This window comes from Oryza glaberrima, chromosome 8 (assembly GCF_000147395.1).
Source record: "Oryza glaberrima chromosome 8, OglaRS2, whole genome shotgun sequence".
NCBI classification, from domain to species: Eukaryota; Viridiplantae; Streptophyta; class Magnoliopsida; order Poales; family Poaceae; genus Oryza; species Oryza glaberrima.
In genome coordinates, this window is record NC_068333.1 from 9742121 (window position 1) to 9758355 (window position 16235).

The 16235-nt window shown below is 41.2% G+C and overlaps 1 protein-coding gene across 3 annotated transcripts; it reads left to right on the forward strand.

The window, feature by feature from the left end:
- Positions 1-9343: 9343 nt before the first annotated feature.
- LOC127782299 (homeobox protein knotted-1-like 13) lies at positions 9344-15893 on the forward strand. Of its 3 annotated transcripts, none has more exons than XM_052309444.1 (6): positions 9344-10086; positions 13366-13486; positions 13929-14116; positions 14200-14331; positions 15239-15375; positions 15489-15893. In XM_052309444.1, exons 1-6 carry the CDS (start codon positions 9571-9573, stop codon positions 15643-15645), a joined length of 1251 nt encoding a protein of 416 aa, XP_052165404.1. In that variant the 5' UTR covers positions 9344-9570; the 3' UTR covers positions 15646-15893. The 3 variants fall into 3 exon arrangements, with proteins under 3 accessions (XP_052165404.1, XP_052165406.1, XP_052165405.1); XM_052309446.1 differs by having other exon boundaries at positions 9345-10086; positions 15469-15608; XM_052309445.1 differs by having other exon boundaries at positions 9347-10086; positions 15461-15723.
- The last annotated feature ends 342 nt before the right edge of the window (positions 15894-16235 follow it).

The window sequence follows — 16235 nt, forward strand, 5'->3', positions numbered from 1 at the left end:
TAAAATGAAATGAAATACCAAACTTTGTAGCAGTGTTTATTACTCATTTCCACAAGCATTGGTGAATATTTGTATGCAGGTGATTATTGACTATTCGTAGCTGTAAGACTACCCAAAGAGCCATCTGCATGGGAGCCAACCTCAACTCCATAGTGAATGGTGTTGAGCTAGTACACCTCAACGCCAAATGAGCTGGCGCTGAGGTTACCAGCTCAACTCCATTCCCCTTAGTGTCGAGATGTTGAATCTCGGCACTAGCTAATTTTGCGCTGAGATGTGGGCACCGAGCGCGCCACCCAACACAATACCAATGTTTTGGTGGCTGGTTGCTACCCAGTCCTCAACACCAAATAGAATGGTGTTGAGCCCTGGATAGTAGCCCCCTACTTTTTTTCCTTAAATCCTCAGGAGGGTAGCACATTACGGGTTTTACAATGCAAGTGTTGACGGTTCTTAAATGCCAAATATGCCTGTCAATTTCTGCATAAAAGAAATAAAAGAAAACACCAAACCTAGTGGTAGGGTTTATTACTGACCATTTTCCACAAGTATTGGTGAAATATTTGTATGCAGGTAATTTTGAATGAAAAACACACCTGCCATGTGAAGAAATACAGCTCCAGCCACTCAGACATGAGCATAAGGATTGGAGAGCCCACAAATAGAGAAAACCGACTTAATCGAGCTAATCCACCATGCAACCACACAAGGGCCCACCAGGCAGCCACTCAAGCGAAGGAGCAGCTGAGAGGTGGGACCAGGAGTTCGGCTGACCAAGGGGGTCGGCCGAACCGACCTTGGCCCCCTCTCATCCTGGCCCTCCACGTGGTAGCTTTTCATTGGATGCTAATGATGGTTGTGGGTGAAACTGACCTACATAACCATCATAACTGCCTATAAAAGAGTGTTTCATCATCACTCTCAAGACACACATCTCAGGTGGAGATCTCTAAAGTTCATTCAAAGCTACTTTCTAGTAGAGTATTGGAAAATAGGGAGAGGGTGAGGGGAAGTTCTGGAGGAGTGCCAGAGTTGTCGGCACTCTCTCCTCTCTTGTACCTCGGCATACGCTTATTTTATACAAGTGAGTATTTAAGATTTCTTTTGGTTATTTAATTTTCTTGTTTAAGTAAGAAATATTCTCATCATTGCATATTCATCGCTTAGTATTTAAATTAAGTGCTCTAGTACTAAGACTCTAGATGAAGAAGGATGTTCTTGCGCGAGGCTAGAGTAGTAATTGATAACGTGGACTTGGTATCTAGGTTAGAGGTTTCCTTTGTGTTGTTGCGTGCTCCACGTGTTGTAGAGGTAGGCGGCAGGTGGTGACAAACATGTCTGTCCTTTATAATCTTCCATGTTTGGGTATGTCATAGAGCTGTAGGCCACATCACTTGGCAGACCAGTGGAAAGCTGATACCCGAAGCAATTGATAGATTTTTATCCTAACTTATTTCGAGAATCTTAACCCACATGAATCATCTCTATCCTAAGCATTCCATTGGTTGTCCTTGGACGAACCCATTTCTTAGATTCTACACACATGTTCCTTGTGATTCGATACCCTTCGAATACTCTAAGGAGAAATGCTACAGCGGTATACGTGCGCTTGCGGATTTATCTGTGATCGTAACAAATATCAATAGAAAGCAGGACATGTACTAATGTCTTATATATAGATAGAATATTTCGAGTTGGAAGCACATAAATTAGTTTTGATAAATCAAAAAAACAAAAGGATTGAATAGTTTTCACATATCCTCAATTTTGTTCAACTACAAATGTTTCAACGATCACATGCAGCTTAGGGGAATTAAATACATCCTACTAGGTGCAACGGGGGTACTTGCCCTTCCTAGCGGCCTCCGGTCCGGCTTCCTTGCATGCTTCTCCCTAGCAACCTTTCTCTCCCTTTCAGCCGCAAGGTCCTCCTTCTCCTTCTGTTCTTTCTCCTTGACCCCCTTCTTTTTTCTATTTTAAATCTATGCATTCCTAAACCGGTAGTGAAAGTCTTCTTCCCACCAAAGCTCCCCCCTGCGAAGATCCTCGACATCTTTCAGGTGGGTCTCCTTATCAATCCACACCACAAAGTCACATAGAGGAGGTGGTGGCTTCAGTACCTGCATAGCAGACAACACACTATAAATTCATTCTACAAATTGCATGCATAACAAGAGAAATCATCAGGAAGAAAAGAATTTACCTCTATCGGCTTTTTCGACTTTTCTTTCTTTCCCTTAGGCTTTGGCTTCTCTAGGGTCTATGTGTAGTTGCAGCTCAAATACCTTTGGTGAAATGTCATCTGACTGTCACTTATTGCAAATTGCCACTCATCGCTACACCAACACATTAGACGAGGAACACTTGACGAAGGTTATCAACGAGGGCTATACCCCACCAAATCCATCCTAGCAAACAAAGCATAGACAAATTAAAAAAATATCAAACACCTACAAAATACTACAGCATCACTACGATGTAACTCATAAGTATTATAACCACCCCCAACAAATCATTCCTAAAAAACAATCAGGTCAAGTAGGTCAAAACAATTGTCTCCTAATATCCACTATCCTAACCGTACTAATATCCACAAATGAATCAAACAAACCAAGCCAACTAGGTATTAAACAAATCCCACTAAAAAATCACAAACAATGGACGATAAAACTCAAACCCTAACCATGAACTCGAATTTATTAAGGCATGAGAGGGTAACACAAGCTCACAAGATCCAACAACAGATTTGAGATAGTGAGAGGGGAAGAAGTAAACTTACCTTCGAAATTGCCTAGGCTCCTCGAAAACCCTAGTTTAGTTAGGCAAAACTAGATTGAGATGTGGATGGCACGGGGAGGAGGATACAAAGTCCCCTAGCTCAGCACCAACAGGACTAGCACTGAGGTTGGGAGCTTAGAACCAAGACAATTGGTGATGAGGTCTTGCCACGTCAGCGAGGGGATCTGCTTTGGCATCACATGGGCAGAGGGGGTCAACACCGACATGGACTAGCGCTGACCCGTATGACCTCAACGCCAAGACGTTTGGTGCTGATGCCGCGGTCCATTTTTTGTTGAAGTTTTTTTTTTTTGTACGGTCTAGTTTTGGAATAGTTTTAATAAAGGGTCAATTTGTCAAAATTTTCGGTAGATTAGAACTACTTGGGTTAAGAAAAGATAATATTGAAAACACAAATTCCCTTCAGAAGGAAAAAAGAACATCAAACGATAATTGGGGATCGATATAGGTAATAGGGGTAAGTTTCACGAGATCCAACAACTGTTAGTGCATATATATTTGCAATTTCCTACATTTGTTCTACAAAATTTTCAAATTAAAACTCCAATTTCTCGCTATTTCCTTCGCTATCCCACTTTTCTCCCATCTGCATGTTTATCTTGTGCCTAAAAAAACCTCATCCGCGCCAATGGACTCTCCTACCATTAGGGAGTAGCTGACCATCTCTCCCTCTCTCTTGCCGGCTTCTTTTTTTTTATTTTATTTTCAAAACTCATGCATTTTGTTTATAAAGCAGTCTAAAAATATATGCTGTATATCCTTAGGTACAACAACATTACATCTGATTAAATGAAGCAACACCATGGCTATGGCTGATCTAATCACCATCCAAAAAAGAGTACTTTGGAAGCAATCTAGAAGGTGAAGCTCTCAATTGGAAGTAGACCACAGGGACTAATGCAATTGATTGGGGCCAACAGCAATGCCACAAAGCCAAGGTGATTGCGACCAAGGTCCTCTTCTTGGAACATGCAACTCGTTGAGGGTTCAATCGGCGACCCCTACTGCCTCAAACTTGGCACTTGTTAAGGATGATTACTGTGGGCTGTAGATTTTTGTGCTACATTTTTGGCTATTCTAAAATATTTTTTTAGAATAATTGTTTGTAAAATATTTTTTAAAAGGGACATTATGTAAATATCTTTTCTTATAAATATGTTGCCAAGAGCCTATTTGTAGAAAAAAATATTTATATTTTAAGACTTTTAAAAAAAACTTTTACAAATGGATCCTCAAAGGCGGTCTTTTTGGTAGCGACCCCCTTCACATCAGCGACTTAGGCTTAGTTCGGCAGCATGGGTTCCAACCCATGTAACTCGTATTCCGCGCGCACGCTTTTCAAACTATTAAACGGTGTGTTTTTTTTCAAAAAAGTTTATATACGAAAGTTGCTTTAAAAAATCATATTGATCCATTTTTGAAAAAAAATTAGTAAATACTTAATTAATCACGCGCTAATAGACTGCTCCGTTTTCCGTGCGCTGGACAAATGTTCAACGAACACAGCCTTAGTACTCCCTCCATCCTAATATAAGGGCACTAGAACCGGATATGATATTTTATAGTAAAACGAATCTGAATAAGTGAATCACATCTAATATTAGTGGAAAGGGTAAGGGTGTCGGGCCAGTATCATTGCTGCTGAGATATTGAACTTAGGCTGCAATGACCTTTGACCTATACAAGACGTTTATTACAAGGTTCATTTCTAAAACATTTTTTTTGATGTTTATTATAAAATACTCTCTATGTCCCAAAATAAGTGTAGTTTTGTACTATTTACATTCAACGTTTGATCGTTCGTCTTATTTGAAAATTTTGTATGATTAGTATTTTTATTGCTATTAAATGATAAAACATGAATAGTACTTTATGTGTGACTAAATATTTTTAAATTTTTCATAAATTTTTCAAATAAGACGGACGGTCAAACGTTGGGCACGGATATACACGGCTGCACTTATTTTGAGACGGAGGTTATAATCTTTTAAAAAAAATAAAATGTAAAAAATCCAGCTCGTACAACTCCTATCCAAGAGATCAGAAGAAGGGTACGGGTACATGATGACTCAGGTCTGAGGAGCACCTGCCACTTGGGGACAGGCCTTAACGGTAGTAGCCATCTGCCCACTAGCTTACCGCTCAGAAACTTGGGTCCCTCTGAATTCTGACACGCCTGTCACTTGGGCCCATTCTGACAGAAGCCTCATCAGCCAGCAGTCATAGAAACACTAGCCCCAACCCAACGGTCCATCGCCACCGCATAATACGTACGCTTCTCACAATGACAGATGGTCCCCACCAGTCAGTGATAAGTACGCTCCTAACCTTTTGCCTCCACGAAACTCTCGTCCTTTCTCACCGTTTTTTCCAAGCGCGTGCTGCCGTTCCGTTCCCACCATACCCCTGTAGGAGTACATGCCGACCAAACCCCGCACACCACGCGTCGCCGACGCGCTGGTCCCACGCGTGTGGGACCCACCAGCCCGTGACGCGACAGTATTTTCTCACGGTATCAGTGGGGAGCGTCCGCCTGCTTATCCTGCCGCCGCGGGGACCATGGCGGCACAGTAAAGTAGCATGAGGGCCCACATCACCTGGAGCAAGTACGCGACCTCGTCGAGCCCACGCGTGGCATCCCACCAAACAGCGACTGACATGTGGGCCATGGCTCGGTGTGCCCCCACCGGATAGTAAATGCCGGTCTAGATTTTTCGGTCTCCGTTGCCGTGCGAGGTCTTCTTCCTTTTTCCGACGTGGGGCACGCGGAAGTGGGGCCGGGCCCACCTGAAAGCCACGCCGTACTTTGTTTAATCACTGACGCTGGGCCCGGGTCACTGTGGGTCCCAGATATCAGTGAGTGGCCTTGAGGAGAGTTGGTAACGCCCGCGTCCACTTGTCCGTCGGCTGCAGGCCGCGACTGGCCTACGCATCCGGCTCCCATTGGCTGCTGCTGCCCACGGCCCACGGCCTCGTTCTCCACACCATGGGGCCCACGGAGATGTGGTCCAGGTGCAGAGCGGGCGACACGTGTCGCGTCGGGACCGGACGCCGGGATCACGCCTCCTCTTCGCGCCATTGTCACTCGCGCCTAATTCTACCCGCCCTTCTCTCTCTCTCTCTCTCTCTCTCTCTCTGTCTGGCTTGAACGGAGGCCTCTTTTCTTTTCAAAAAATTACAAACAAGTCCTTGTTATCTTAACATTTTTTTGTTCAATGAAAAGAGTGTCAATAACTCAATATGCAACAGTTTCACAATGTACGTATGCATATATTACCCTTTCAAGGAGGGGGTTTTGGTCTTTTTACATATGATACTATAACAGCTACTACTACTAAATAATATCGTTGATTTGTCGGTATATGTTTGCAAATGTATCAAAAACATATGTAAATACATCACACAATTGCTCTTTTTTTATCCGTTCTTATATTATCTAACCAAGAGCTCAACGTCACGGATTAGCTAGACTAGTAGTTTAGTTTGGACATTTCTTGGTAGTTACATATAATAATCCTATAATGACCACATTCGACCAAATTCTTGTATGCAGAATCTGTTGCCTTGCAATCCACGACCAATGCTTTATTATTCGTTGATAATGAGTGTATAATAGCTTGTCAATGGTATAGATCAATAACTTGATCTTGCTTCTGCGGTAAGCTAGCTATTGTGATTTGATTTGAAATGTGTCAAATCTTTTTTAAAAAGAACAAATAATATGTGTTATCTGGCCAATAGTCAAATGAAATTTAAAGAGCTTGTTTTATGTTTATTGAACCATGGATGTGGTTATTAATTTAGTTTTAAATATGGAGTTCTTATCCACAAACTTGTGGTTATTAATTTAGTTTTAAATATGGAGTTCAAAGATTGGGATTGATCAAGATCCAAGGATCTGTTTAGTGTACTACTAGTCTCCAGAATCAAAGTTTGAACATCATTTTTTTTAAATACATTATATGAACAACTACAAGAGTTACATAATACGGGAGTACTTTCCAATATGAATCCAATGTAACTAATTTATGCCTCTAAGCATACATTTTTTTAGGCCAATTATTAGTCAAAGGTTTAAAAATTAAATATTTTGAATTTATGAGCATTTATTAATCAGTACAGAGATTATATATCGGCCTTTCTACCAAGTATGGATATTTGTATATCTTGTATAGTTTTTATTTGACAAGTATATAGACATTGCATGGTAAAAGAATTGCAAATCTAAAATACAAGGGGTAATTATAAAGGGAAATTATTTTAGAGCTTTACATGGAAAACAGAAAGAAAAGTATTCATTATACGATTAAATAAAATCCATGTGAAATTTTGTCAATTAACTATTAGATGTGACAATTATTAGTTGTTTGTCAACTGCACAATTAAATAAAGAAGACACTTTTTCAAATGGAAAGCTTTAGCTATATAGATGTACTTTAAAAGTTATAAATACAACCTTGCCATAATTTAGTTGTTACATTTTTCATTCACTGCGTTTAAATCTTCACTTTAGCCTTCTTACAGCCAAGTAGGTTTGCAAAAAATGACATTGTGCATAATACATACATCAAATAGTTAATGGGATTTAATTTATCTTTGTATAATTTCTTTGTTGCAACTATATTCTTGTTTGCATTACCACATTATTTTAAAGTAAATTTCAAGAATAAGTAATTCAGCAACAAAACTATCAAAAGGACAACACAATTCCCTTTGAATTCTTGATATGTACAAAAATGAAGACAGAAAAATCCTTAAAACAGACAAGCTGAAATGATTGAGTTGGATATATATTTTGTTAAACAGTACCTTTTGATTTCCACAATCATTTCACTTGACATATTTTCAGGCTTATGTGAGTTGTGACACATATTTTTTTTGCAAAAAAAAAACATGAAAATTTTGTGAGAAATTTTATACGATGTAAGACTACCGACATCGCAATCGGTTTTTGTTGTTTGTTGATTCCAAGGGAACCAAACACCATGGTGATTGTTTCATCTCTTATTTGTTGTCTCTAGGCTCTCTCTGATGAACAGAATTATAGGTATATTTATCCTTGGAAAAACAAAATATAGGTTTATGCTTTTATCCTGAATTTTTATACATTCTTATATCATTGTGTTGTTACGTTCTTTCTAATTCTGTTAAATATATTTGTAGTTTTACATAATTTACTCCATATTTTTTAGAAGCACGTCGTACACAAGTTTGAACGATATATATGATTGAACGTACATATAGACTTTTAAAATGACAAATATTTGGTGAATATTAACGGTAAAAATCCAAGAAAGGTTGTAGAGCTAGCAACTTTGTCCAAATTATTGCATTGCTTTGTACTGTCTTACATGTACATTAATATACTGAAGAACTAAGATGCAATATTGAGGGGCCTAATCATGGAATTATGTGCAAATTGTACCCTCTCATTTCCTAGCAGGCATATATACTACTACTTCCTCCATCCTGTCATATCCACCCAATATCCTTTAGTATATTATGGGATGGAGGAAGTACTGTATAAAATTACCGTTGCAAACACTAAAACCCCATGGAGCACACAATGCAAAGTTTGGCACGGAGAACGTTAACATAATCACTTAACCCAGAAAGAACACATAATTAATCATGGCGATCAAGTTAATTAGTGAAAAAACAACACTAGTAGGTATTGTCATGACAGCTACCTTTTCTTTCTAAAATGTTGAGGGCTTGAGGCAGAGACAAAAAAACGGGCTCTGAGAAAGATTCTTGTGGAAGCTCTGACCATTCTAATTGCACCAGTCCCCGCCAATAATCAACGCATTTAGCAAATCCCCAAGCCTGCAGCAGCACAGCAGCGCAGCAATCACAACAGCACGGGTGCCTATATCACTAATCCCAGCCCCCACCTAACTAACCCCACCCCCTTTATTAAACATGGAACGCCCTCTCTTTGTTGGTTTCCTCACAACCACTCTTCCAAAATTATGCAATTTAAATACCTAACTCTAGATTTTTCGTTCTCAACGTAGTGCCGTTAAACTGTTCTAAAGACGGACGAAAAAACCGTCTACGTGTGAAACAAAACTATGGATACAAAAATTTTCATGTTATTCGCGGATGACAAGCCCCGGATGAATCGACGCTTTCTAACCGATGGATATGTATTATTGCATGGTTTTCGCGGCCGAAATCGATCGTTTTCTTAGGAGGGCACTTTTAATTTGATGTTGGTGGCACTGCTACTACCTTGTTTTGGTTTGGACATAGAAAATTACATGAGGTAAGGTCCTTTTCTCCCCCCATTGCAACATCATTATTAGCACAAGATGGAGCTCCCCAAGCTTACCATTTCCTAGTAGGCATATAGTAGTAGTACTATGTAACCGGTACAGTCACCAAAACAGGGTTATTTTATCAGGGAATGCAGCCATGCTCACCCTAGATGGACAGTGAGAGGTTATTACTATATACTCCTCATTAGAGCATGTAGAGAGAGAAAGTGAAATATAGAGATATAGAGGGGAGCTGTAGCTAGCTATAGCATTCTCTCTCTAGGATATAGAGAGAGAATACAAGGGAATGAGAAGAAGAAGAGAGGGAGTGTAGAAGAAGGGGGAAGGAGGCAGGAGTCCCTTTCCCCGCTCCGCTTGGCTTTTTGCCTACCCTCCTCTTCCTCTACACCTCATACTCCTAGCTCTCTACCTCTCTAGCTAGCTAGCTATAGGTAGCTAGCTAGTCCTCCTGCTACCTAGGGGGGCGACGCCGCCGGACGGGGAGGAGGCTATGGCGTTCCACGGCCACCTCCCGCACGAGATGACCATGCAGGCGCTCGACGCGGACGACGCGGCGGTGGCGGCGGCGGCGGCGGCGGGTGGGGTCGGGGCAGGCGGGGCGCCGGCGTGGATGAGGTACAACGACGGGAGCTTCCTGCACCTGCAGACCACGTCGGACTCGTCGGCGTCGCCGTCTGGCGCTGCGGCTGCGGCGGCGGCTGCGGCGGCGGCGGCCGGGGTGCAGCAGTGGATGGGTGGAGGCGGCGGCGGCGAGGACGCGGTGGCGGCCGCGATGGGCGGCGGCGGCGAGGCGGACGCGGCGCGGTGCAAGGCGGAGATACTGGCGCACCCGCTGTACGAGCAGCTGCTGTCGGCGCACGTGGCGTGCCTCCGCATCGCCACCCCGGTCGACCAGCTCCCCCGCATCGACGCGCAGCTCGCGCAGTCGCAGGGCGTCGTCGCCAAGTACTCCGCCCTCGCCGCCGCCGCCGCCGGGGACGACGGCCGCGAGCTCGACCAGTTCATGGTGAGCACATCACAAACCTACCCTACCTCTCTCTCTCTCTCTCTGTCTCTCTCTCTCTCTTCTCTCGGCCTTCGTCATCCTCACGCCCTCCGCTGGTTGTTCGGATTGCCTTGGGATTGGTGGTTCCGCGGGATTAATTAGGGGGATTTGGATGATTAGTTTATCTTAATTTAATCGCGGGAAAAGGCTCAAGCGATCTGTTCTTTATTACTCAGGGGTGAAAGGCTAAAAGCTATTCGTCCTTTGATGCGTTTTTTGATTTTGCAAGCTTGTTTATTTCTTCTTCTTCTCTCCCAAGTTTGCTTCCGTAGGGTTTGTGTCAGGATTCGCGGTTGCTATTCAGACGCGATTTCAGTTTTCAAATCACGAAGCCTCATGTTTCTGTTGCTTTTTGGCCTACTGGTTTATCGATTTTGAAGCAGAAATTAACCGTACCTTGTACTGCCATTGCCTTTCTTCTTCTTTTTTTTTCTTACCCTTTTGCTCTGTTCTTGCAGCAATGTCATCTGATAACTTTGCTTATTCCTTTCACAGAGAAAAAAATTAACATAACCTTTGTTTTTTTAAGAAATAATCTGGTTTCTGCTGGTTGGCTTCTAGCTCTGAGATCCCGTGTGCTCGCAATCAAGTAGGGTTTTTGACTGTTTCTACTGGGGTCTACAATTTTCATGGAAACAATCTTTCAAATGAGTTTGGTGCGACAAGTGACGTAGGACGCTGTAACCTGAGTCCTGAATTCACGCTAAACATATCACGTTTCGGTTTCGCCTGGAATTTCACACCGATTTCGACCAGTTTCTTTCCTGCATTCAAAAATGTGGAGGTCACGGGCAAGTCGTGGGGGATCATGGGGAGGGAAACAATCAGCCATGGCTCCCACTTATCTCCTCTGCTGCAATATTGACCACCTTTGCTGCCATTTTCTGTTCCTTTCCCAAAGCTGGGCTGGTCTCTCTCTCTCCTCTGGTTCTCCCTCTCCAGTTTTGACATGGGAGAGGGTGTATGTAGAATACTATGTGTGTGCATCTTGACCACGCCATAAATGGTGTAGGGACTTGCCGTTACCAGTTGTGGGTGGTGGTGGTCATTGGGGTGCAAAAGAAAAGATTGTGGGTGGGCTTGGTTGTGATGTTTCTCACCATTGTACCCTAGGGCCTTTGCATTTTAGATCCACCTGTGTGTTCTTTGCTCCCTCCTTTTTCACAAAATGTATATCAGCGGTGGAGCCAGGAATTTATAAAGATCAGGGCTCAACCAATGCGATTCGTCGAATCTTCAAACTTTCCATGGATTTTTGAATGGATTTACAAGGGATGGAGACAAGCCTAGGATGCTCAAGCAGTCAAGCTAGCCGTCTCCGTCCCTGTGTATATGTCTATTGTTCTGAAGAATTCGTTTCCACATACATATTTGTTTGTTAAGAATGCTAACAGTATGTAGTTATTACGATTTTTCATTCCTTGTTTCTAATTGAATGCTCCAAAAGAGGTAAGATGTTGTATCATGCATTTATATGTAGAGGTATCTATGGTCCTTTCTCATTGATTTTTTTCTTAATTTGAGGTTTATTGATCTGTTCTTAGTTCGTACAGTGAGCCATGGACAAATATTATGAAGAGGACTGGGTATGGTTTCTTTTAGGACATTTTTCGTTTACTATATCTCCTTGTGCCAGTGCAGTGATAGCTGCAAATGCATGTTATTCTGTTGTCTTGGCAATCAGTCAAGGCATGGTCCAGTTCTCAGCGAGTTTCAAAATGTGAATTATAAATGAGCGTTGATTTCAGCAGCGCTGATAATAATAATGCGTAAAGCCCCAGCATTCATTTGATTTTGATATCGTTTTCCCTCTGTTGCGTCTACTCAGACGAATACAACGTAGTAGAGTTTGATTGAGTAGGCCGGAGTATATTATTGTAGGAATGGATACTATGGAACTTTTTTTTTGCATGTACTAAACACGTTTCCCATATTTTAAGGAGTGAAGAAGCAAATACATTTTTTTTTCTTTTGAAACAGAAGAAGCAAATAATAGTACTAGAATGGCAAGACACTGAGAATGGCCAATGCACGTGACATTATATTATGTTTCTTGTGTCTAATGTGCCTTGCAATGTGAAAAAAGTAGTGGTTGATCTTGAATAAATGATGCATACCCATACAAGCATGGGCAGGACCGTCCTTACAGTACCTACTTGCACTGAAGGCTTGTGATATGGTGTACTTTTTGGTCCCTATGCAAGAAATGCGGGTACATGTCTTCTAGGACTTAAAATACTGTCTCATTTACCCCGTGTGGCCGATGTGTCTAAACTTAGAAGTGATTTGAATTATTGATTATTAGTTATCCCTTAACAGTAGAAAAGATATTCTACCACTGATAATTGAGGTGGTAGTATAACTAGACACAGTCCATTGGATTAGAAAAGATGGACAATCTACATTGATTTCTAGGACCATCGCAAAACATCTTCTGTAAGTATCTTGTATTTGCACACTTGAACAGGACCACCAGAACACAAATATGCCAACAGTGGTCCAAGATACTGGTTGTTTCATCTTCTTTTTGTCCACTTATAGTGCAGGCCTTTGATCGTATCAAGGGTCATACGACCAGAACTACGATGCAATATAGTCTCGGTCCCATCTATTTTTAAGCAACTAAGGATTCACCCTTTTTTTAATTTGCCTTGGATAGAAAACACAAGAAAGATATCATTATTGATTTGGTGGTCCTGGTCAGTTTCTTGATTCTTTGGTCATGTCCTGGCTGGTATGCTGGACCTTGTAATAATAGGTAGCAGCCATAAAGCATCATTATGCTTCAGATAGCTTCGCCTAAGCTAGCAACAGCACCAACGCACTACTGATGTTGGGACCATATATTTTTCCAATTTAGCCCTTCGTTTGCCTTACAGCTAATGAACTTGGTATGACACTGACAACCTCAATGTCACAACATGGATTTTTTCAGAGCAGAGGAATTGTACTTGTGTGCTCGGTCTGCCATACAGATTGTGTAATGCTATTAATGTTTGGTGTTTGATCTCCTTTTTTTTTAATCAAAGATTGATCCTTCTGCACGTCCCTTTTCGGACGTCCTACGTACCATGTGACATCTTCTCTTTGCATCTCCTGCCTTTCATTGCCTTTGGGTATTGCATCTATTTTATGATATTGTTTTATATATATAGTGATTCTTTCAACATACTTGATCACTACATTTGTTTTAGAGTTTATCACTTCATGTTAGTAACCTGTAGTTGTTTCTTTTCTTAGACGCACTACGTCTTGCTATTATGTTCGTTTAAAGAGCAGCTACAGCAGCATGTCCGTGTTCATGCTATGGAAGCAGTAATGGCATGCTGGGAACTTGAACAAAACCTTCAGAGTTTGACAGGTACAACCTTTTTGTTATCTCTTTCAATTTTCATAATTTACAAAAGTAAAACTTTTATTAGGAAAAAAAATCCAAACTTTTCTTGGTAATGCAATGATAGTAAAGAATTGACTAATGGTTTGGAAATGGCATATTGTTGGAGCAGCGAATTGTTTGTTCCTTGCTCTTGCTTAGTCTGGCACGATATGCGCTGAACATTCAGTTCAAGATTTTTGCTTCAGATAGAAACTCCAAGTCCGGTTTAATCCATTTTCTAAAAAAGGAAAAAAAAAGAAAGAAACTCCAAGTTTGTGAGCATTCTCTATTTCTAAAGCTTTGAGTGTTACAGACACGATCAGAGCGTAAATTGAGAGGGTTTTAGTATTTTGCTAAGTTAGTTTTTGGTAGACTGGTAGCAATCAAATTGATTAAAGAAAATGACAAACTGGAAATTCATGGACAGGTGCCTCGCCCGGTGAAGGCACGGGAGCAACCATGTCAGACGGTGAAGATGATCAGGCAGATAGCGAGGCAAACATGTATGATCCAAGCTTGGATGGAGCGGATAACATGGGTTTCGGCCTTCCCACAGAAAGCGAGCGATCCCTAATGGAGCGTGTCCGTCAAGAGCTAAAGCATGAACTAAAGCAGGTTTGAAATGGATTCCAATAATTGCTTTTCAGGGGGAAAAATGGACATGATGAATCTCAGTACTAATCACTTGGCAAATTCAGGGTTACAAAGAGAAGCTGATTGACATAAGAGAAGAAATTCTTCGCAAGCGAAGAGCGGGAAAGCTACCGGGAGACACGACTTCTACGTTAAAAGCTTGGTGGCAGTCTCATGCAAAGTGGCCATATCCAACAGTAAGTGATGATGAGAGTGAGACAATTCACATGCTTAGCTTCCTTATGACTAATATACTCCCTCCGTTTCACAATGTAAGACTTTCTAGCATTGACTATATTTGTTTAGATGTTAATGAATCTACACATATGTATGCGTCTAGATTCATTAACATTTATATGTATGTGGGCAATGCTAGAAAGTCTTACATTATGAAACGGAGGGAGTATTTGCATTCACAGGTTAGTCTAGAAGGAGTAAAATGCACCAGCGGTCCTTAAACTTGTCGGGGGGTTTCACTTAGGTCCACGAACTTGCAAAGCGCACATCGAGGGCCCTAAACTTAATTTATTGTATCATTCCGGTCCAAAGCCATGTTTGACCGATGACATGGATTTTTTTTATTTTTTCTCCCTTCTTCTTTTTTTCACCACTGCGACAACCCCTCCCCTCGTGTCGCCTCTCACCACCGAGAAAAAAGAAGGAAGAAAGAGAAAAAAGAAGGAAGAAGGGAGAAAAAAATAAAAAAAAATTCCATGTCATTGTCCACGTGGTGTGCCACGTAGGCAAGACCACAGTCAAACGCGGCTTTGGACCGGTATGATACAATAAACCAAGTTTAGTGATCTCGATGTGCGCTTTACAAGTTCGTGCACCTAAGTGAAAACTCCTGACAAGTTTAAGAATCGTTGGTATATTTTACTCGTCTAGAAGTCTATTATTTCCATGTGTCCTGCCTTCTCTGAATCTTGCGAGTTTTCTGAACTTGTTATGGTCTCCTATACTGTTCAAGCACCTTATTTTATTGTCACGCTTGTTGTGTTGCAATGCCGTTTGGCCACTTGTGCCCTCTCTTTTTATCCATTTTGGGTGTTCATCACAGGATGTACATAACTGAATTTCTCTCCCTTTTTTTTCGTCATGTAGGAGGAAGACAAGGCACGGCTAGTCCAAGAAACAGGGCTACAGCTAAAGCAGATCAACAACTGGTTCATCAACCAAAGGAAAAGAAACTGGCACAGTAACCCATCTTCCTCCACCAGCGTCAAAACCAAACGCAAGAGGTACCAAATCAATCTTTGCACATCTGTCATATAGCCTGGAGTTCTGCCGATCCATTGATTTGCACTTAATTCGAACAAAAAAAAGTAATGCAGGTGATAACAATTCGTAGCAGATTGTCGCCGAGGGCTGAACACTATGCTGGGTTACAGGGCAGGAGGAATTCATCCAAAGCAATAGGAGGACAATTGCTTAGATCAGGAAATGTTCTGCAAGATCAGGATCAGGAGCCGTATATTAGACAACCAGTTATATTTTATAGACAAAACTAATTGCAAGTAAACATATATAGTTCTGTAAGCGCTTGATTTGAAGAAAAGGGGAAATTTTTCCAAAGGGGTTGTATAAAATGGCGAAATTTATATTTCAGTTTCTAGATACCACTGGGTAATACTGCTCATAGCACTGGTGTTGATGTTTTTGTTCTCCATGCGTCGTAGACAAGCGGTTGAACCGTCCGCTTCAGACGATTTTTTTCACACGTATATATGTATGTATTGCTGTGGGTTTATTTAGCTTATCTATTGTGTTCTGCTGCACTCTGTGTGCTTAATCAGTTAATCACTTATATATATTCTAAGTATCATTTGTTAATTTGTGCACAAGAGTTGAGAAAATATCACACATGATGAATACTTTGCATTCTTTTATACTACTCCCTTCGTCCCATTTTTAAATACAGCCATGATTTTTTCGCGCTCAACTTTGACTGCCCGTTTTATTTGAATTTTTTTTAAAAAAATATAAATATTATTCATGTTTTATCATCTCATAATAACAAAAATACTAATTATAAAAAAATTTCAAATAACACCAACGTTGCCCTTAAAATCCAGTATATTGCAAAAAAAAAAGCACTGAG